The 16,640-nt window shown below is 41.1% G+C and overlaps 1 protein-coding gene across 1 annotated transcript; it reads left to right on the top strand.

Moving 5' to 3' along the window:
• Positions 1-6,676: 6,676 nt before the first annotated feature.
• LOC124290117 (selenoprotein M-like) lies at positions 6,677-12,831 on the top strand. Its single transcript, XM_046726810.1, has 4 exons — positions 6,677-6,835; positions 8,263-8,333; positions 9,710-9,788; positions 11,091-12,831. Exons 1-4 carry the CDS (start codon positions 6,731-6,733, stop codon positions 11,343-11,345), a joined length of 510 nt encoding a protein of 169 aa, XP_046582766.1. The 5' UTR covers positions 6,677-6,730; the 3' UTR covers positions 11,346-12,831.
• The last annotated feature ends 3,809 nt before the right edge of the window (positions 12,832-16,640 follow it).

Genomic DNA, 16,640 nt, shown 5'->3' with positions numbered 1-16,640 from the left:
CTCACTCAAGTCGATTCCGCTCAATCTGGGAATAAATAGTTTCTCTAATTCACGTTGCCATCTCAGTACAAACACTGTGTGGCGACTGTCACAAGTTGTTCAATATAAATGAGCATTACTAATCAACCACTACCGTGGTGTAGTGGATAGAGAGGAACTGTAGGTCGGTGATTCAGTTCCGGACCTCACATAGGCGGATCCAGGATCCAGGAATTATCAAAAGGGTGTTTACAGGGGGTTCGAACACCCTGACCCCAACCCCCCACCCCCCCCTCCCGCGCACACGCACGCACGGACGCACGCATACGAGGGTCGGTCAAAAAGTACGTAGCCTAACTATATTCTCGATGTCAAATGTTTGAAAAGCTTCCATTTTAGTTTGTAGGAATCATTAGCAAAGTCGTATAAAAATTTTCGCATATGTGGGTAATGTGATTAACGAGATATTAGTCATCACAACACATTGGGGTATAATATTTCTAGAAAAAATGCAGAAAATGAAAAACGATCCGTCATTTAGTACCTCTTGGATAATGGTATGCCCTCAGATAATGCCATATAAAATATGTTAATATAGTATTGGATGACTTCCCGTCATAATCAACATTCAAAGATTTGGATTGCTTGATTTATGTTTAGACAGGGCTGTTTTTTTTAAGGACACACCAATTTTAGTCTTTCAAAAACATTGTGTCCAGATACTGAGAGTTGACACTTGTGTGACCATTCAGTATTTACTTTGAACCTTTAGCATCATGTGTGAGAAAGTGAAAACATTAGAATAAGTTATGTCCTTATGAATTCGTCGTCTGAACGGGGATGGGTAGTGTCTCCAAAACAAGCTGTTTCAGTAAACATGAAAGGGGAATCACTTTAACAAGCGATTGTACTTTCAAATTGCTTTTTTATCCACTTATCTAAATTTGATTCTAGCGGACGTCTACCTATCTCAAACACACAAAATGTTTCTTGCATATTTTGTTACCTGAAGTTTGTGGTGCATTTATTGCAGATTTTGCACTTTTTGGGGGTACCAAGATAAAATTTCAAACAAAATGGAGATCGTAAGGCTGGAACGTAGCAAAACCAATTTACTTGAGGTTGACAGATAATATGTAGAAAAATAAAACATAAAAAACAGCTGCATTTGTATCATTTACTAGGTCAGGCTCACTACTTTTTGACTGTCCCTCGTACACACGATATAAGTACAATGGTCTTGAACATGAGGGTAAATAGAGAATCTCACCCAAGTGTCTACTGATATCAATTATATCAACAAGAGTTGATAAAGTTACAAATATCCGAGGCTTGCCGAGGATATTTTTACCTTTATCAACGAGTGTTGATATAATTGATATCAGTAGACACGAGGGTGAGATTCTATTTATCATCCAAAATCATTCTTCGTTAATTTTCAATGAAAAATGTACATCTCTGAGCATGGTACTGCCATTAGACTTGCAGTGCAGCGATGTCATAGCATTGTGACGTCATCAAGTACATGACGTCATAGCATTGTCAGGGCATTGTACAAAATCTACTGTCAAAACGATATCTCCTAGGAGATATCGTTTGATCTCACACAAGCGATATCTCCTGTGGAACACAGTTTTGGATGATAAACCCAATTCACATCACCAGAGTAATGCAGGTCTTAGACATCTGGACGGTGGGGGTAGGCTGGTGGTTAAAGCGTTCGCTCGTCACGCCGAAGACCCGGGTTCGCTACACCACATGGGTATAATGTTTGAAGCCTATAATCTGGTGTCCCCCCGCCGTGATATTGCTGGAATATTGCTAAACGCGGCGTAAAACTAACCTCGCTCGCTCACTCTTAGAAATATATTTATAAGCGAGGCAGTCAGACATAACAACAAAACACAAATGAGTATTTTTGTCTGGAAAAACAACAACAACGCGACGTCGTCGTGTTCTATGGCATGACAGTTAGAATTTCATACAAAAGTTGTAATTTGAGCATGGGTCTCTATTTGGTTAGAGCGACAACATATGAAGGTCAACCTGTGCATAGATTCTGTGGGATAAAGATCCAATCGCTTCAATTTCCATTTGAAACACGAATATCTACAATCAAGGACTTGACGAAACAAATGAAACTGTTACTTGGTAATATGACGCGTGAAAAGCCGTCATTCAGGTTGATGCACGCCAATGCTTCTAGTGTAAAACCCATCTGACATACAGAAAACCCATCTGACATACAGAAAACCCATCTGACATACAGAAAACCCATCTGACATACAGAAAACCCATCCCATCTGACATACAGAAAACCCATCCCGTCTGACATACAGAAAACCCATCCCATCTGACATACAGAAAACCCATCTGACATACAGAAAACCCATCTGACATACAGAAAACCCATCTGACATACAGAAAACCCATCCCATCTGACATACAGAAAACCCATCCCATCTGACATACAGAAAACCCATCCCGTCTGACATACAGAAAACCCATCCCATCTGACATACAGAAAACCCATCTGACATACAGAAAACCCATCTGACATACAGAAAACCCATCTGACATACAGAAAACCCATCTGACGTACAGAAAACCCATCTGACATACAGAAAACCCATCTGACATACAGAAAACCCATCTGACATACAGAAAACCCATCCCATCTGACATACAGAAAACCCATCCCGTCTGACATACAGAAAACCCATCCCATCTGACATACAGAAAACCCATCTGACATACAGAAAACCCATCTGACATACAGAAAACCCATCTGACATACAGAAAACCCATCTGACATACAGAAAACCCATCTGACATACAGAAAACCCATCCCATCTGATATACAGAAAACCCATCTGACATACAGAAAACCCATCTGACATACAGAAAACCCATCTGACATACAGAAAACCCATCTACAGAAAACCATCTGACATACAGAAAACCCATCTAACATACAGAAAACCCATCTGACATACAGAAAACCCATCTGACATACAGAAAACAACACATGAGGCATCAAAACCATTTGTGGGAACCGGATATATACTATCCCAAAAATGAAACGCATTGGCGTTTTGTATTTTTTTAAATCTATTAATTACCAATTGTATTCAAACAATCGTCAAAATATGTAACGAAAGTGTTGATAACATGATTTTACACTATTGCACAAGCGAAAAATCGACTTTACCTGAAAAAGTTGATTTTGATGAGATTTCTTACCAGAATTAAAACGCATCGCCACAAAGCAACAGAAATCACCTTCCAGTTGAAATTGTGCAGCAAAGAGCATGTACTGTCTAACTATAAAAATTCAGATTACCTTCGGAAATCGGCATCCGTTTTAAAAGGAGTTTCAAGGTAAAAAAAATCACTACGCCACGTCTTGACGCTGCGAGACGGAACAGCGCCATTGAAAGAATGCATGCTGGAGATTACCAATTTTTTGTTGCCAGGCGTCTGAATGTTAGTCTGAACATGATATCACTGCTTGCAGCTCGTTACAACCAAACAGGTACATCAAATGACCGTCCCTGTACAGGCAGACCTCGAGTCACCACTGCAGCCCAAGATCGGTACTTCCGGGTACTACGTTTGCGTGGTCGTACTGCCACGGGTGAGAGCACAGCAGCCAGGGTGCCTGGACTTCGGAGGATATCCGGTCAAACTGTACGGAACAGGTTGAGAGAGATTGGACTGAGAGCCAGGAGACCCGACGTCAGGGCCATACTACGTGGTCACCATCGCGCTCGACGTCTCCGTTATCTAAAATTATCCACTTGGTTGTATAGACATTACCTTCTTCTAAACCGATGTACAAATTAATGTCAGAAAGTCTGTTTGTGGACGAGTTATACATGTTTGAAAATACCACATTTTCGCAACAGATTTCTGGCCTATGCGTTTCTTTTTTGGTATAGTATATTATGAAAACTGTTGGCTGCCTCAAGAAGATATATTTCTGCGAACTGTTCTCCCAATTGCTGTGACGAAATTAAATCAATCAACTTTAAAAATATCAATTTTAAAATTTGTCATTTGAATAAAATTCTTTTCACCACGAAACCACATCTGCTCACTAAACATATCTCCCTGTTCATGTTGATTTTCTCCTTGCGTCATACTGCTTGTTACATTTAGCTTTATATATCAACCGGAACATTTTTATTACTGAACCTTTTTTTATAAAGTAAGAAGGCGAAGGTATGTTTTGAGACTACGTGTCTATGTCTATATGTTCGGGCACGTAATAATATATGCGGGTGTTGGTAGAACACGATTGCTCGAGTGAGCCATTAAACCGAAACCGAAATTGTCCATGCCATACGGTATCTTCCAATAAGACAGACCTCCCAAAAGACAGACCGCTTAAAACAACACATTTTATGGCTGGTTGCCTCAGGCTTAATTAATGTACCCTTGATAATAGTGGTATGTGCCCAGATGAAAAATGAATTATTATTTTAAATTAAGACATATTGCATCAACATATATGTACATCAACATCCTGTTCTCCAATTATTTGCAAAAATAAATTCATCAACACCTGTTATAAAAACGTCCTATTCTCCATTTATTTATGCTTGTATTATACTTGAATAAATATATTAATTTAATAAGAGGTTCAAATGTGGTTCCGAGATATTCATGTAGTGCTATTGATGATAATATGTTATGAATAAATACATTATCAATACTGACTTTTTTAGCTTTTGACTTATTTTCCTGTGACTTACTTTCCTCCCAAAATCTATGACTTTTTTCCTATGACCTTTTTTTCCTACAACCTCTAGAAGTACCTGGGGGTGCAACTTTCTGGGATGGGACATGCTCTGTTGTGACTCTGGGTCAACTCATTCATTAAATAGGGGTGGACAACTTTGCTCAGCTAATTAGTGTACTCATTGCGCCTGCCTTATGGGAGGTCTTGCTTTTGGGAGTTAACCTGCATACAACTTCTTACTATGTTCATCGTCGACATGGCGTGTTGATATGGGGCTTGGCAGTAGTCGTATTCAAACTGTGTACTCGGCTAGCCAGGTTCGAGCGCCTTTGTGGCATGCCAGTGGATGTTTTGATTATGGCGTGGAGGAACATCCAGGAATAGTGACTTTAAATGTTGAAACTGACATGTCATTGTCATAATTTGACGAGTTGCGTTGAAACAAAGGCTGGCTTCATTTCTGTCGCTTAATTTCTTTTGGTAATTACAGCCGACATGTACATATGTTACATTGCGACATGTGTCGTTTGAAACGAAAGCCACACCTGCCACACGTCGTAAAGATTTATTGACGTCAAGTGAAATTGTTGCGTTTGTGCGATCTGTTAAGCTCATTCTCATGAACAAGAAATTACAATATCACAAGTAAGGATAAGATATATGTTATAATTAGGAGCAACGTTTTGGTGTAGGCTCAGGCAAATTATGACATTATAGAACCTACACCGAAACATCTATATCAAAGAAGCTGTTCATCCGTCATATCCTAACTTTAGTACTCTAACATCTGAATGCCTCTCAAAGGAGTAATACTTTAAACATAAAGTACATTTTGTTTGTATAATATCTATTGAATAGGATTAGTTTGATGTCACCTGTATTTGTTAGTATCACTAATTACATAGGTGTGGTTTTATCATGTTTGGTGTCTGTGCACTTTTTTTTAAGTTGTAGGGCAGGGGCAGGGGCAGGGGCAGGGGGCAGGGGCAGGGGCAGGGGCAGGGGCAGGGACACTCTATTGTACTTTCACGAACCGTATACCCGAGGCGACGTTAAACTGGGTTCAGTCCTGGTGATTTCAGACATTTACATCCTAAAAGCACATGGCCTTTAAACACAATTCTAAACATGTTTTAACCCAATTCGCATCAAAGTAATTGGACATGATCTGTTTGGTTTAAATCTAGACACTAATGCGCTGCGACTTGTTAACAACGTTGCAGTGAAACTGTGCTGTCTTTATGTGAGTTTCATGGAGGGGTTTTCAGTATAAATCATTACAGCCTGGTTTGTTATATTCTCGCTGTTGATCACTGGCTTGTCTGGTCCAGACTCGATTATTTACAGACTGCCGACATATAGTTAGAATATTGCTGAGTGCGGCGTAAAACCAAACTCACTCACTATATTCTCGCTTTTATTTCACTGGGTTTACATAACAGTCAGAAATAACTTGTCCCCATTCCTTCCTGGGAACACCTGACCCCAGCATGGCACACATTGTCACTCAGCCTTTACTATAGTATCAGTTGAATAGTTATAATGATAATATAAAAATAAGAATAATAATAAGAGTCGTGTTTGTTGTTATTTCTGAAATTGTTGGATGTTGAATTGCGTTTCTCTCTGACGATGATACAGAGATTAGGGTAAACGCTGTGGGTAAATAATATTTTGGGGCTGTCCAATAACAATGATAGAGGTGGACATTTATTTTTACCCATTTTGACGATGATGGTTTTTGTTAACTGAAGTCACATCATCATGATAAACGACAAAAAGTGATAAAAAGAATCTCGAACACGTTCGATTAACTGGACTGTTGATAACTATTACATAACTATTCTTCACTTCCGCGTTAACGTATCGCACAAACACAAAGTAATTCATTGATAGCGGTGGAGAAATGCGATTGGTTCATATGAGGTTCAAAGGTCATCCTACAATCCTGTATACTCGGAGAACGCGCATTGGTGAATACTGAAGGTGAAGGTCTCAGTAAACAACATGGCTGCGTTAAGCTGGTTGTCGACGTGTGCACTGGTGTTGGCGATTGCGTATGCCGACAATGAGGACGTCGCGAACAAAGATATCGTGCGAGGCGTAGTCAAGGTATAATTCTTAATCACTGGAATATGTTTTTGCGGAATGTTAATATGATCGCGCGTTTTACTTGCACTTACACGGCAGAACAGTGGGCGATTGTGTTTAAAAAGTCCAAAGACAAACCTTTGTCGTTTCGTTTCGTGTTTCATATGACAGAGGTACATTGCCTTAAGTATCAAGAATTTCTTTTCTAAATCAAATATTTTTGCCAGTATGAATTATTACTCATAAAGTTAATTTCCAATCTTTGAGTCCCATCACAGAACGCAGTACAGTAGAGGAAACACTACTTTCAACATTAATCAAAGAATCGTGTCTCCGTGTCATTTATCGTATTTCTATAGTGGCGTTATTTTGTGTATTTAATTTTTGTAGTGTAACGTTTATTTCTGTTATTTATTTGTTCATAATCTTGAAGGCTAATTCGATATGATTTGTTCATTGTGAACTTTCTATTATCACTGATGAGTTTAAACAAAAGAGCCTTCGGCAGCCTATGTGCCTCTTGTTACATTGGTACTTTTTCAGCTGCAAACACAAATGTGAAGACAGCTAATAAGACAGAAATTGAAATGATGTTTAATTGCACAGCACTGATTGGTCAGTGATACAAACATATGCGAGTAAGTCACCTGGTTATCACAGACAATGGAGGACTATATAGGGGGGGTGAAATTTCCAGTACATATATGGATTTAGGCAAAACAAAAAAAGTTATGTTGGTTTACTTTGCATATTTTATAATTACGCTTTGCTTATGTGGATCTCGGAACATGACAGTTTCAGGCTTTCCAAGCCCAGATTTAATTATCTGCAGGACCCATAAAGATCCGGGTTGAAATTGGTCTTCAGGAACCCATGTTTGTTGTAAAAGGCTCATTGACTTGGTTGACACATGCCATTGCATCCCAAATGCGTAGATCGATGCTCATGCTGTTGATCATTTGATTGTCTGGTCCGAACGCAATTATTTACAGACCTCCACCATATAGCTTGAATATTGCCGATCTTAGAGATTGATAATTGTGATCTAAATATTGATCAATAATCGATAAATAGTGGAGCCGTAACTTCGAGTAAAAGTGCTAAAAAATGTCTGAAAGGAATGAATATATTTATCATCACTGGTGAGTGGCGACATGTTTTTGCATGGATTATAAGCAAAACTGCATCCTGAACACAATTTAGAAGCAGACCATGAATAATGTCTTAAAATTGCATATTGTGTGAGAAAATTTAATTTATTTTCTATCAAAAAAGGTAACGTATATTATTATTGATGACACAACTTACATATTGATAATCATTAATAATTTTTCCTATTGACGATATTTTCAATTATCAATCATTTTAGCCAGTCCCAACTGACTGGAATATGAGTTACATGAACTAATAGATACTACATAACTCCATGTATAACACTGTTCTTTCAGAGTTGTGCCGGATGACGACTGAATCGCCTACCAGAGGTCAAGAGGTTTATTAGAGTAGATCTCCCTCTGTTGTATCCTTTCTCATGACTTATATTTTTGGGAGGAAATGACTTTTATCTACTGTTATTTATAACAGCAGGTTTAAGATGGTTAATATTGATAACATGACAAACTGTTGCCCACCATTGGGAAGGGAGCCCTGATGTTTAAGGCTCAGTAGGATATCAGGTCTTTCACTGGCATTTAGAGTGAGTGAGTTTAGTTTTACGCCGCTTTTAGCAATATTCCAGCAATATCATTTCTTTCTTTCTTTTTTTTTTCCTCCATGTTTTTATTCCCAGAATTAAGTTTACAGACTTTACCTCAGTAGTACAGTACAGTACAGGTAGCTTCATAGTATGCAAGTACAGTGTTTCCTCGATCACGTCAAATATCATGCTATTTCCAAATATGCAAAATGGTCAAACTAAGCATGTACATGAAGTATTAGATGTTTATAGACTTTACCTCAGTAGTACAGTACAGTACAGTACAGGTAGCTTCATAGTACACAAGTAGTGTTTCCTTGATAACATTGTCAAATATCATGCTGTTCACAAATATGTAACATGGTCAAACTAAGTATGTATATGAAGTGTTACATGTTATACAAATCTTGTTGATGAAAGTTTAATTATTGGCAGCATTCCAGCAATATCATGGCGGGGACACCAGAAATGGGCTTCACACATTGTAACCATGTAGGGAATCAAACTTGGGTCTGCGGCGTGTGATGAGCGAATGCTTTAACCACTAGGCTACCCACCTTCCCAATGGCATTTAGAAGTGATACACATAAGGAAGAGAGTTTTTATGGATGTCAGCTTCTCTATTATGAGGAACACATAATAATGTTGACATCCATAAATCTCCCTTCCTCAGTAGGATGGGTATGTTTGTTGAGTAATGTAGAGGAAAACTGGAAAAGTGGTTTGGGATTTACTAATCAGCTATTATCTTCACCATGCTCATTAGTTGAGTCATTACTTACATTTGTAGTAGCAGTCATAAAGAAAACAACTCCTCGAAATTATGATATATATTCACATCATATGAAGTATCAGATTGGCAAATCTCTGAACCAAGAAATTATAAGGATAGCTTGATAATATTTTTCACAAATCTTGGATAATTATTACAAAGAAATGGGTTTCTCAAAGTAATGCAAAAATGACCTCAGGCCTTATTGTCAACTGGATGTCAAGTGAATTTGTTTCACAGTATGTTGATACATAACATTGGCAATAAGATCATAATATCAATGTCTAAGCCTTATACCAGAGTAAGTCTTGCTATGGTTGTAAAATCAACTTGTTCATCAGTAATGTTAATGGACAAAAGGTTCTTTCCAACTGATTGCATTGCATATTTAGACAAATGGACTTGTTAATGACCTTGACTCTTCTAGTCACAATGTTAAGTTCGAGACAGTGCATGGTGCCAACCCAGAGCTGTTTCTCCTAAACTCAGAAGATGAGGTGGTTGAGGTGAGTTCACATTGTGAGTGGTGGCTAAAGTGATGTGGAGGGTGGTGGGTCCATCGATGAGGGGGTGGGTCAAGGGATAAGGGTGTGGAGAGGGTGGGTCAAATAATGAGAGCATGGAGGGAGGATCTAGTGTCGAGGGTGGGCCATGGGAGATGAGGGTGGATCTAGTGTCGAGGGTGGGCCATTGGAGATGAGGGCATGGAGGGTGGGTTCCACGATAAGGGTGTGGAGGTTGGGTCTAGTGATAGTTTGTCGAGGTTGAGTCAAGGGACGAGGGCATGGAGGTTGGGTCTAGTGATGAGTTTGTCGAGGTTGGCTCAAGGGACGAGGGCATGGAGCGTAGGTCTAGTGATGAGTTTGTCGAGGTTGGGTCAAGGGACGAGGGCATGGAGCGTGGGTCTAGTGATGAGTTTGTCGAGGTTGAGTCAAGGGACGAGGGCATGGAGGTTGTGTCTAGTGATGAGTTTGTCGAGGTTGGGTCAAGGGACGAGGGCATGGAGGTTGTGTCTAGTGATGAGTTTGTCGAGGTTGGGTCAAGGGACAAGGGCATGGAGGGTGGGTCTAGCGATGAGTTTGTCGAGGTTGGGTCAAGGGACGAGGGCATGGAGCGTAGGTCTAGTGATGAGTTTGTCGAGGTTGGGTCAAGGGATGAGGGCATGGAGCGTAGGTCTAGTGATGAGTTTGTCGAGGTTGGGTCAAAGGACGAGGGCATGGAGCGTGGGTCTAGTGATGTGTTTGTCGAGGTTGAGTCAAGAGGGCATGGAGGTTGTGTCTAGTGATGAGTTGTCGGGAGGTTGGGTCAAGGGGACGAGGGCATGGAGGTTGTGTCTAGTGATGAGTTTGTCGAGGTTGGGTCAAGGGACGAGGCCATGGAGGGTTGGTCTAGCGATGAGTTTGTCGAGGTTGGGTCAAGGGACGAGGGCATGGAGCGTAGGTCTAGTGTCGAGTTTGTCAAGGTTGAGTCAAGGGACGAGGGCATGGAGGGTGGGTCTAGTGATGAGTTTGTCGAGGTTGGGTCAAGGGACGAGGGCATGGAGGGTGGGTCTAGTGATGAGTTTGTCGAGGTTGAGTCAAGGGACGAGGGCATGGAGCGTAGGTCTAGCGATGAGTTTGTCGAGGTTGGGTCAAGGGACGAGGGCATGGAGCGTGGGTCTAGTGATGAGTTTGTTGAGGTTGGGTCCATCAATGAGGGTGGGATGAGGGCGTGGAGGGTGGGACACATTGTGTTTTTTGTGACCTCCAGATATTGCCAGAAGACACACACCCATTTTTGTGATCTTATCAAATCTTTCGTATTTGCAGAAACATGATCTGTCTGGTTTAACTCAGAATGAGTGCACAAGACTTGTGTTAAGAAAGGGATTTTTTAAGAAAGGCGATGCTGAAGAGAACGTTCCAGACGATCATCAGGATGGTCCATACACAGAAAAAACAGAGTCACAGATTGATGAAGATTTAAAGAAATGGGAAGAAGCAGCACAGAAGCAGAAGGAGGAAGAAGAAGCATTATTAGAGGGTATTAAACAAGGAAATGCAGAATCAAGAGATGAACTTTAACATGTTAAAGTAATAATTAGCTTTAACTACAGATACAACATAACTAGTCCAATTATACTCGAAGTAAAAGATGACATAAGTTATTTGTCAAACCATTTATTTTGATTTGGTGCTGTTTTGGAAATGGAAATGTGAAATTGAAACAAAAATATTTCTGCTAATTATCTTGGAACATAGTTAAGGTGTTATTTTACAACTTTGTATTGCAGTAAAAAATATTGGTTAAAGTTATCATATTGTCACCTACTACTGCAAGTTCATATGCAATATTTCTTTTTCGAATGAATGTAAGTGTATTTATATGTGTTGTCATGGTATAATGAATAGAATGTAAAACCACTTTTTATGTTTATAATAGATGTAATTTCACAAGAGTCAGATTTGTGTCAACCATGTTCAGTTTGGAATGTGCATGTTGAGAAACTGAAGATCTTTTGATCAACTTGACAGAAACATGAAATAAGGGACAGAAAAAAAGCGTATTCCACTGCATCTGAATTCAGTTTGATTGGGACTTGAATATTTGATATGGAACAATTTGATATATTTTGCTAAATATTTCTATATTTTGGGAATATACTATCTCCCTTTGATATTACACCACATATATTTGATACATAGTTTTGACATCGAAATATTTATTCTTCAACTGTTCATTGATTTCAGGGAGAGTTTTGAGTACTTCTCTGAGAAATAAATTCATTGTTTTGCAAACTTTTGATGTAAAAAAGAAACCACTAGAATGAACTGAGGAATGGTTGGCTTCAGTACTTATTGGGGTCAGAAATTGAGTGGAAAAAAACATTTCTTTTTGGTGATGTTGTGATTTTGAGAAAATATGGAAAACTACTTAGAAAATGATATTTTTTATAAACTTTTGACAAACCTTAATTTCAAGTTTCTATATCTGTTGGTGATAGTGATTAAACAGAATGAAGTTGTGAAACTCCCTGCAATTTTTAAGAATACTTTGGTTCTGCTTGTGGCCAATGCGTCAGGAACTTAACTGTAATGGTTGTTTAGGAATTTGTTAAGTGATCATGTTGTTAAATGATATTTATTAGGTTGTTTCCATTATTTATTGATGTTATTGTCTTGACAGTGTTCTTCTTGCAACTGTGAAAACATGATTTAAGTTTCTTTATTCATAAACTATGAGAACATTTCTTACTTTGCTCAATCTGTTTTGCATCTTGTTTTCGAATGGGATCAGGGATATCGTTACTTGGAACTTGTAGCATGGGTGTATCTTAGTTTCTTATTGTTTAGTTTCTTCTGAACATAATGTGCGTAATCTATTTGTGCATGTCCTGCCATCTGGTGGCTGTCTTGGCTCGTAGATGAAGTCAGGTGTCTAAACATTTGACACCTGATGGATGAACGTTCGGGTGCGAGACAGCCTCCATTTTGAGAGACGTGTACAGCTGTATGTGATGTGAACACATCATCTTGCTATGTCTCAACTCAATAAATTATTTTATTTTGACATGTGTTTTGTTGAATGAATTATGTCTGTAATGTAAGTCACCACACCTGCCTACCCAGAAATCCTTAGTCAAGAGATGTGGGTTAGTCAAGTGGATGAAGTGTCAGTCATGCAGAAGATCCATGTTCAAGTCTAGACTTGGGTGCTATATGTCTCACATATTATAGTTGGGGCCATGTCGGGGGTTCTGGGTGATCATAGGGTCCCACGAAAATTGGAGGTGAGATGGTATGGTTGTACCCATGTCATGGTCCTGGGTCATAATAGGGTCTCACTTAGATTGGGGTTGTGGGGATGTGATTGGGAACATGCATGGGTTCTGGGTGAGACCCACTTAGAAGTTAGTTTGGGGTCGAGGTGGTACAGATAGGACCATGCATGGATTCTGGGTGAGAATAGGACCCACTTAGATTGGGGTCTAGGTGATACAGTTAGGACCATGTCAGGGTTCTGGGTGAGACCCACATAGATTGGGGTGGAGGTGATACAGTTAGGACCATGTCAGGGTTCTGGGTGAGACCCACTTAGATTGGGGTGGAGGTGATACAGTTAGGACCATGTCAGGGTTCTGGGTGAGACCCACTTAGATTGGGGTGGAGGTGATACAGTTAGGACCACGCATGGGTTCTGGGTGAGACCCACTTAGATTAGGGTCTAGGTGATACAGTTAGGACCATGTCAGGGTTCTGGGTGAGACCCACTTAGATTGGGGTGGAGGTGATACAGTTAGTACCATGTCAGGGTTCTGGGTGAGACCCACTTAGATTGGGGTGGAGGTGATACAGTTAGGACCATGTCAGGGTTCAGGGTGAGACCCACTTAGATTGGGGTGGAGGTGATACAGTTAGGACCACGCATGGATTCTGGGTGAGACCCACTTAGATTGGGGTGGAGGTGATACAGTTAGGACCATGCATGGATTCTGGGTGAGACCCACTTAGATTGGGGTGGAGGTGATACAGTTAGGACCATGCATGGATTCTGGGTGAGACCCACTTAGATTGGGGTGGAGGTGATACAGTTAGGACCATGCATGGGTTCTGGGTGAGACCCACTTAGATTGGGGTGGAGGTGATACAGTTAGGACCATGCATGGATTCTGGGTGAGACCCACTTAGATTGGGGTGGAGGTGATACAGTTAGGACCATGCATGGGTTCTGGGTGAGATCCAGTTAGATTGGGGTGGAGGTGATACAGTTAGGACCATGCATGGGTTCAGGGTGAGACCCAGTTAGATTGGGGTGGAGGTGATACAGTTAGGACCATGCATGGGTTCAGGGTGAGACCCACATAGATTGGGGTGGAGGTGATACAGTTAGGACCATGTCAGGGTTCAGGGTGAGACCCACATAGATTGGGGTCTAGGTGATACAGTTAGGACCATGCATGGGTTCTGGGTGAGACCCACTTAGATTGGGGTCTAGGTGATACAGTTAGGACCACGCATGGATTCTGGGTGAGACCCACTTAGATTGGGGTGGAGGTGATACAGTTAGGACCATGTCAGGGTTCTGGGTGAGACCCACTTAGATTGGGGTGGAGGTGATACAGTTAGGACCATGCATGGGTTCTGGGTCAGACCCACTTAGATTGGGGTAGAGGTGATACAGTTGGGACCATGCATGGGTTCTGGGTGAGACCCACTTAGATTGGGGTGGAGGTGATACAGTTAGGACCACGCATGGGTTCTGGGTGAGACCCACTTAGATTGGGGTGGAGGTGATACAGTTGGGACCATGCATGGATTCTGGGTGAGACCCACATAGATTGGGGTGGAGGTGATACAGTTAGGACCACGCATGGGTTCTGGGTGAGACCCACTTAGATTGGGGTGGAGGTGATACAGTTAGGACCATTCATGGGTTCTGGGTGAGACCCACTTAGATTGGGGTGGAGGTGATACAGTTAGGACCATGCATGGGTTCTGGGTGATACCCACTTAGATTGGGGTCTAGGTGATACAGTTAGGACCATGCATGGGTTCTGTGTGAGACCCACTTAGATTGGTATCGAGGATTTCTATCTCAGCAGGTTCTCACAAAGATGGCAGGTACCTACTAAGATTGTAGTTGTTGAGACCACGTTGTCATTGTTCCCCATCACCAAGGTCCTCATGCTACCAAGCATTGGTTTCTGGCCCAGATAGAACAGCTGTTTTTCCTGCAGTGATACAGACAAGGGCTGGGAGGGAAGGGGTGGATTCTTGTACTCACAGGCCTCCTTCACAGACCATGATAAAACTATTGTGTGTTGTTATGTACGCAAATACAAACCCCTGTCTACATGGGACCGTTTCACATTTCCTGAGAAATTACTTGAGAGAGACTAGGTAATGCTGCGTCCTTTCTGGGACCATCACTGCTGCAGGCATGCACAAACCAACGGTTTTGTTGAATAGCATGAGTGAGTGACTTAGTTTTACGCCAAACTCAGAAGTATTACAGCTATACGGCGGCGGTCCTCAAATAATCGAGTCTCGAGCAGACAATCCAGTGATAAACGGCATGAGCATCAGTCTACCCAATTTGGATACAATGACATGTGTCAACCAAGTCAGTGAGCCTGAGCACCCGATTCCGTTAGTCGCCTCTTGCGAGAAGCTAGAAGATCAATTCTAACCCGGATCTTCTTGGTGTGCGTCAAGTTCAAGTCACAAATCAGTTGAAGTTAAGCAACGTTGGATGGGTGACCATGTTTTTCATCAGCTCTAGTTTCTAGGACTTCAGTCCTGCCCCTCAACGAAGCATATGTGATAAATGTGGTCTCACCTTTGACAAATGAGTTTGTTCAAAATTGCCTCTGTTCACCCAGCAGAAAGTGGGTACCAGGTGGGATAAATTCATGTAACTATAACCTTCTAGCGCCCAACAGGCAGCTTGGGTTATCCAGGTTAATAATAATGCGCTTTGAATCCTTCATGGCGTGGAGATCTCGCACTATAAAACCTCCACTCCACTATAAAACCTCCACAAGAAGTTCTTTCAGTGTCAGAATCTAAAACATATAGATCGAGATGCGTTTAGACGTGATTTGTCAAATTCTGATCTCATACAGAAACCACCGTCCGATATTAGCAAACTCGTGGGCAAATATAAGTGTGTCCTCATTGAACTCTTAGATAAATATGCCTCACTGAGATCGAAGCGTGTAACAGATCACCCGGTTACACCATTGTCTGTAACACCGGAAGTTATCGCTGCGAAGAAAGCCAGGCGCCATGCTGAGAAAGCTTGGAGACGCTCCCATCTTGAAATCCACAGGCAAATTTACTGTGTTGCGAAAAATAAAGTGACGTCTTTCATAAGGCAGGCCAAACAGATGTCACTGAACTGTCTAATCCAGGATTCAATGTCTGACACAAGATCGCTGTACAGACTCATGTCCCGCCTTCTTCGTAAGGAGTTCACTTCACCACTGCCGGAAACAGACTTTCCCGAGGTGCTGCCCAACCAGTTCCAGCAATTCTTTACAGAGAAGATTGCCAAGATACGTGCTGGCATGATGCCTGCAGATTCTTCTTGCGAACGTGAGACCAGCACGGATACGCACTCTACTGAACTAAGTGATGATTGCTCGGAGAAACTGGTGACTTTCAACAAATTCACCTGCGATGAAGTGTTGAAAATTTTCGGAAGTCCAATCCTACTTTCTGTGACTTGGATCCTGTGCCCACACCAATCATCCTTGATAACATTGATCTTTTAATTCCGATTCTTACAAAAATCATCAACATTAGTCTTGAATATGGAATAGTGCCGTCTTCCTTTAAGTCAGCTCTAGTGAATCCACTCCTGAAAAGGCCAAACTT

Source organism: Haliotis rubra, unplaced genomic scaffold, assembly GCF_003918875.1.
Source record: "Haliotis rubra isolate DU_JTF1 unplaced genomic scaffold, ASM391887v1 Scf458, whole genome shotgun sequence".
Taxonomy (NCBI): domain Eukaryota; kingdom Metazoa; phylum Mollusca; class Gastropoda; order Lepetellida; family Haliotidae; genus Haliotis; species Haliotis rubra.
The sequence above is the reverse complement of the archived record's forward strand: the minus strand, read 5'-3'. Positions and strand labels throughout refer to the sequence as shown.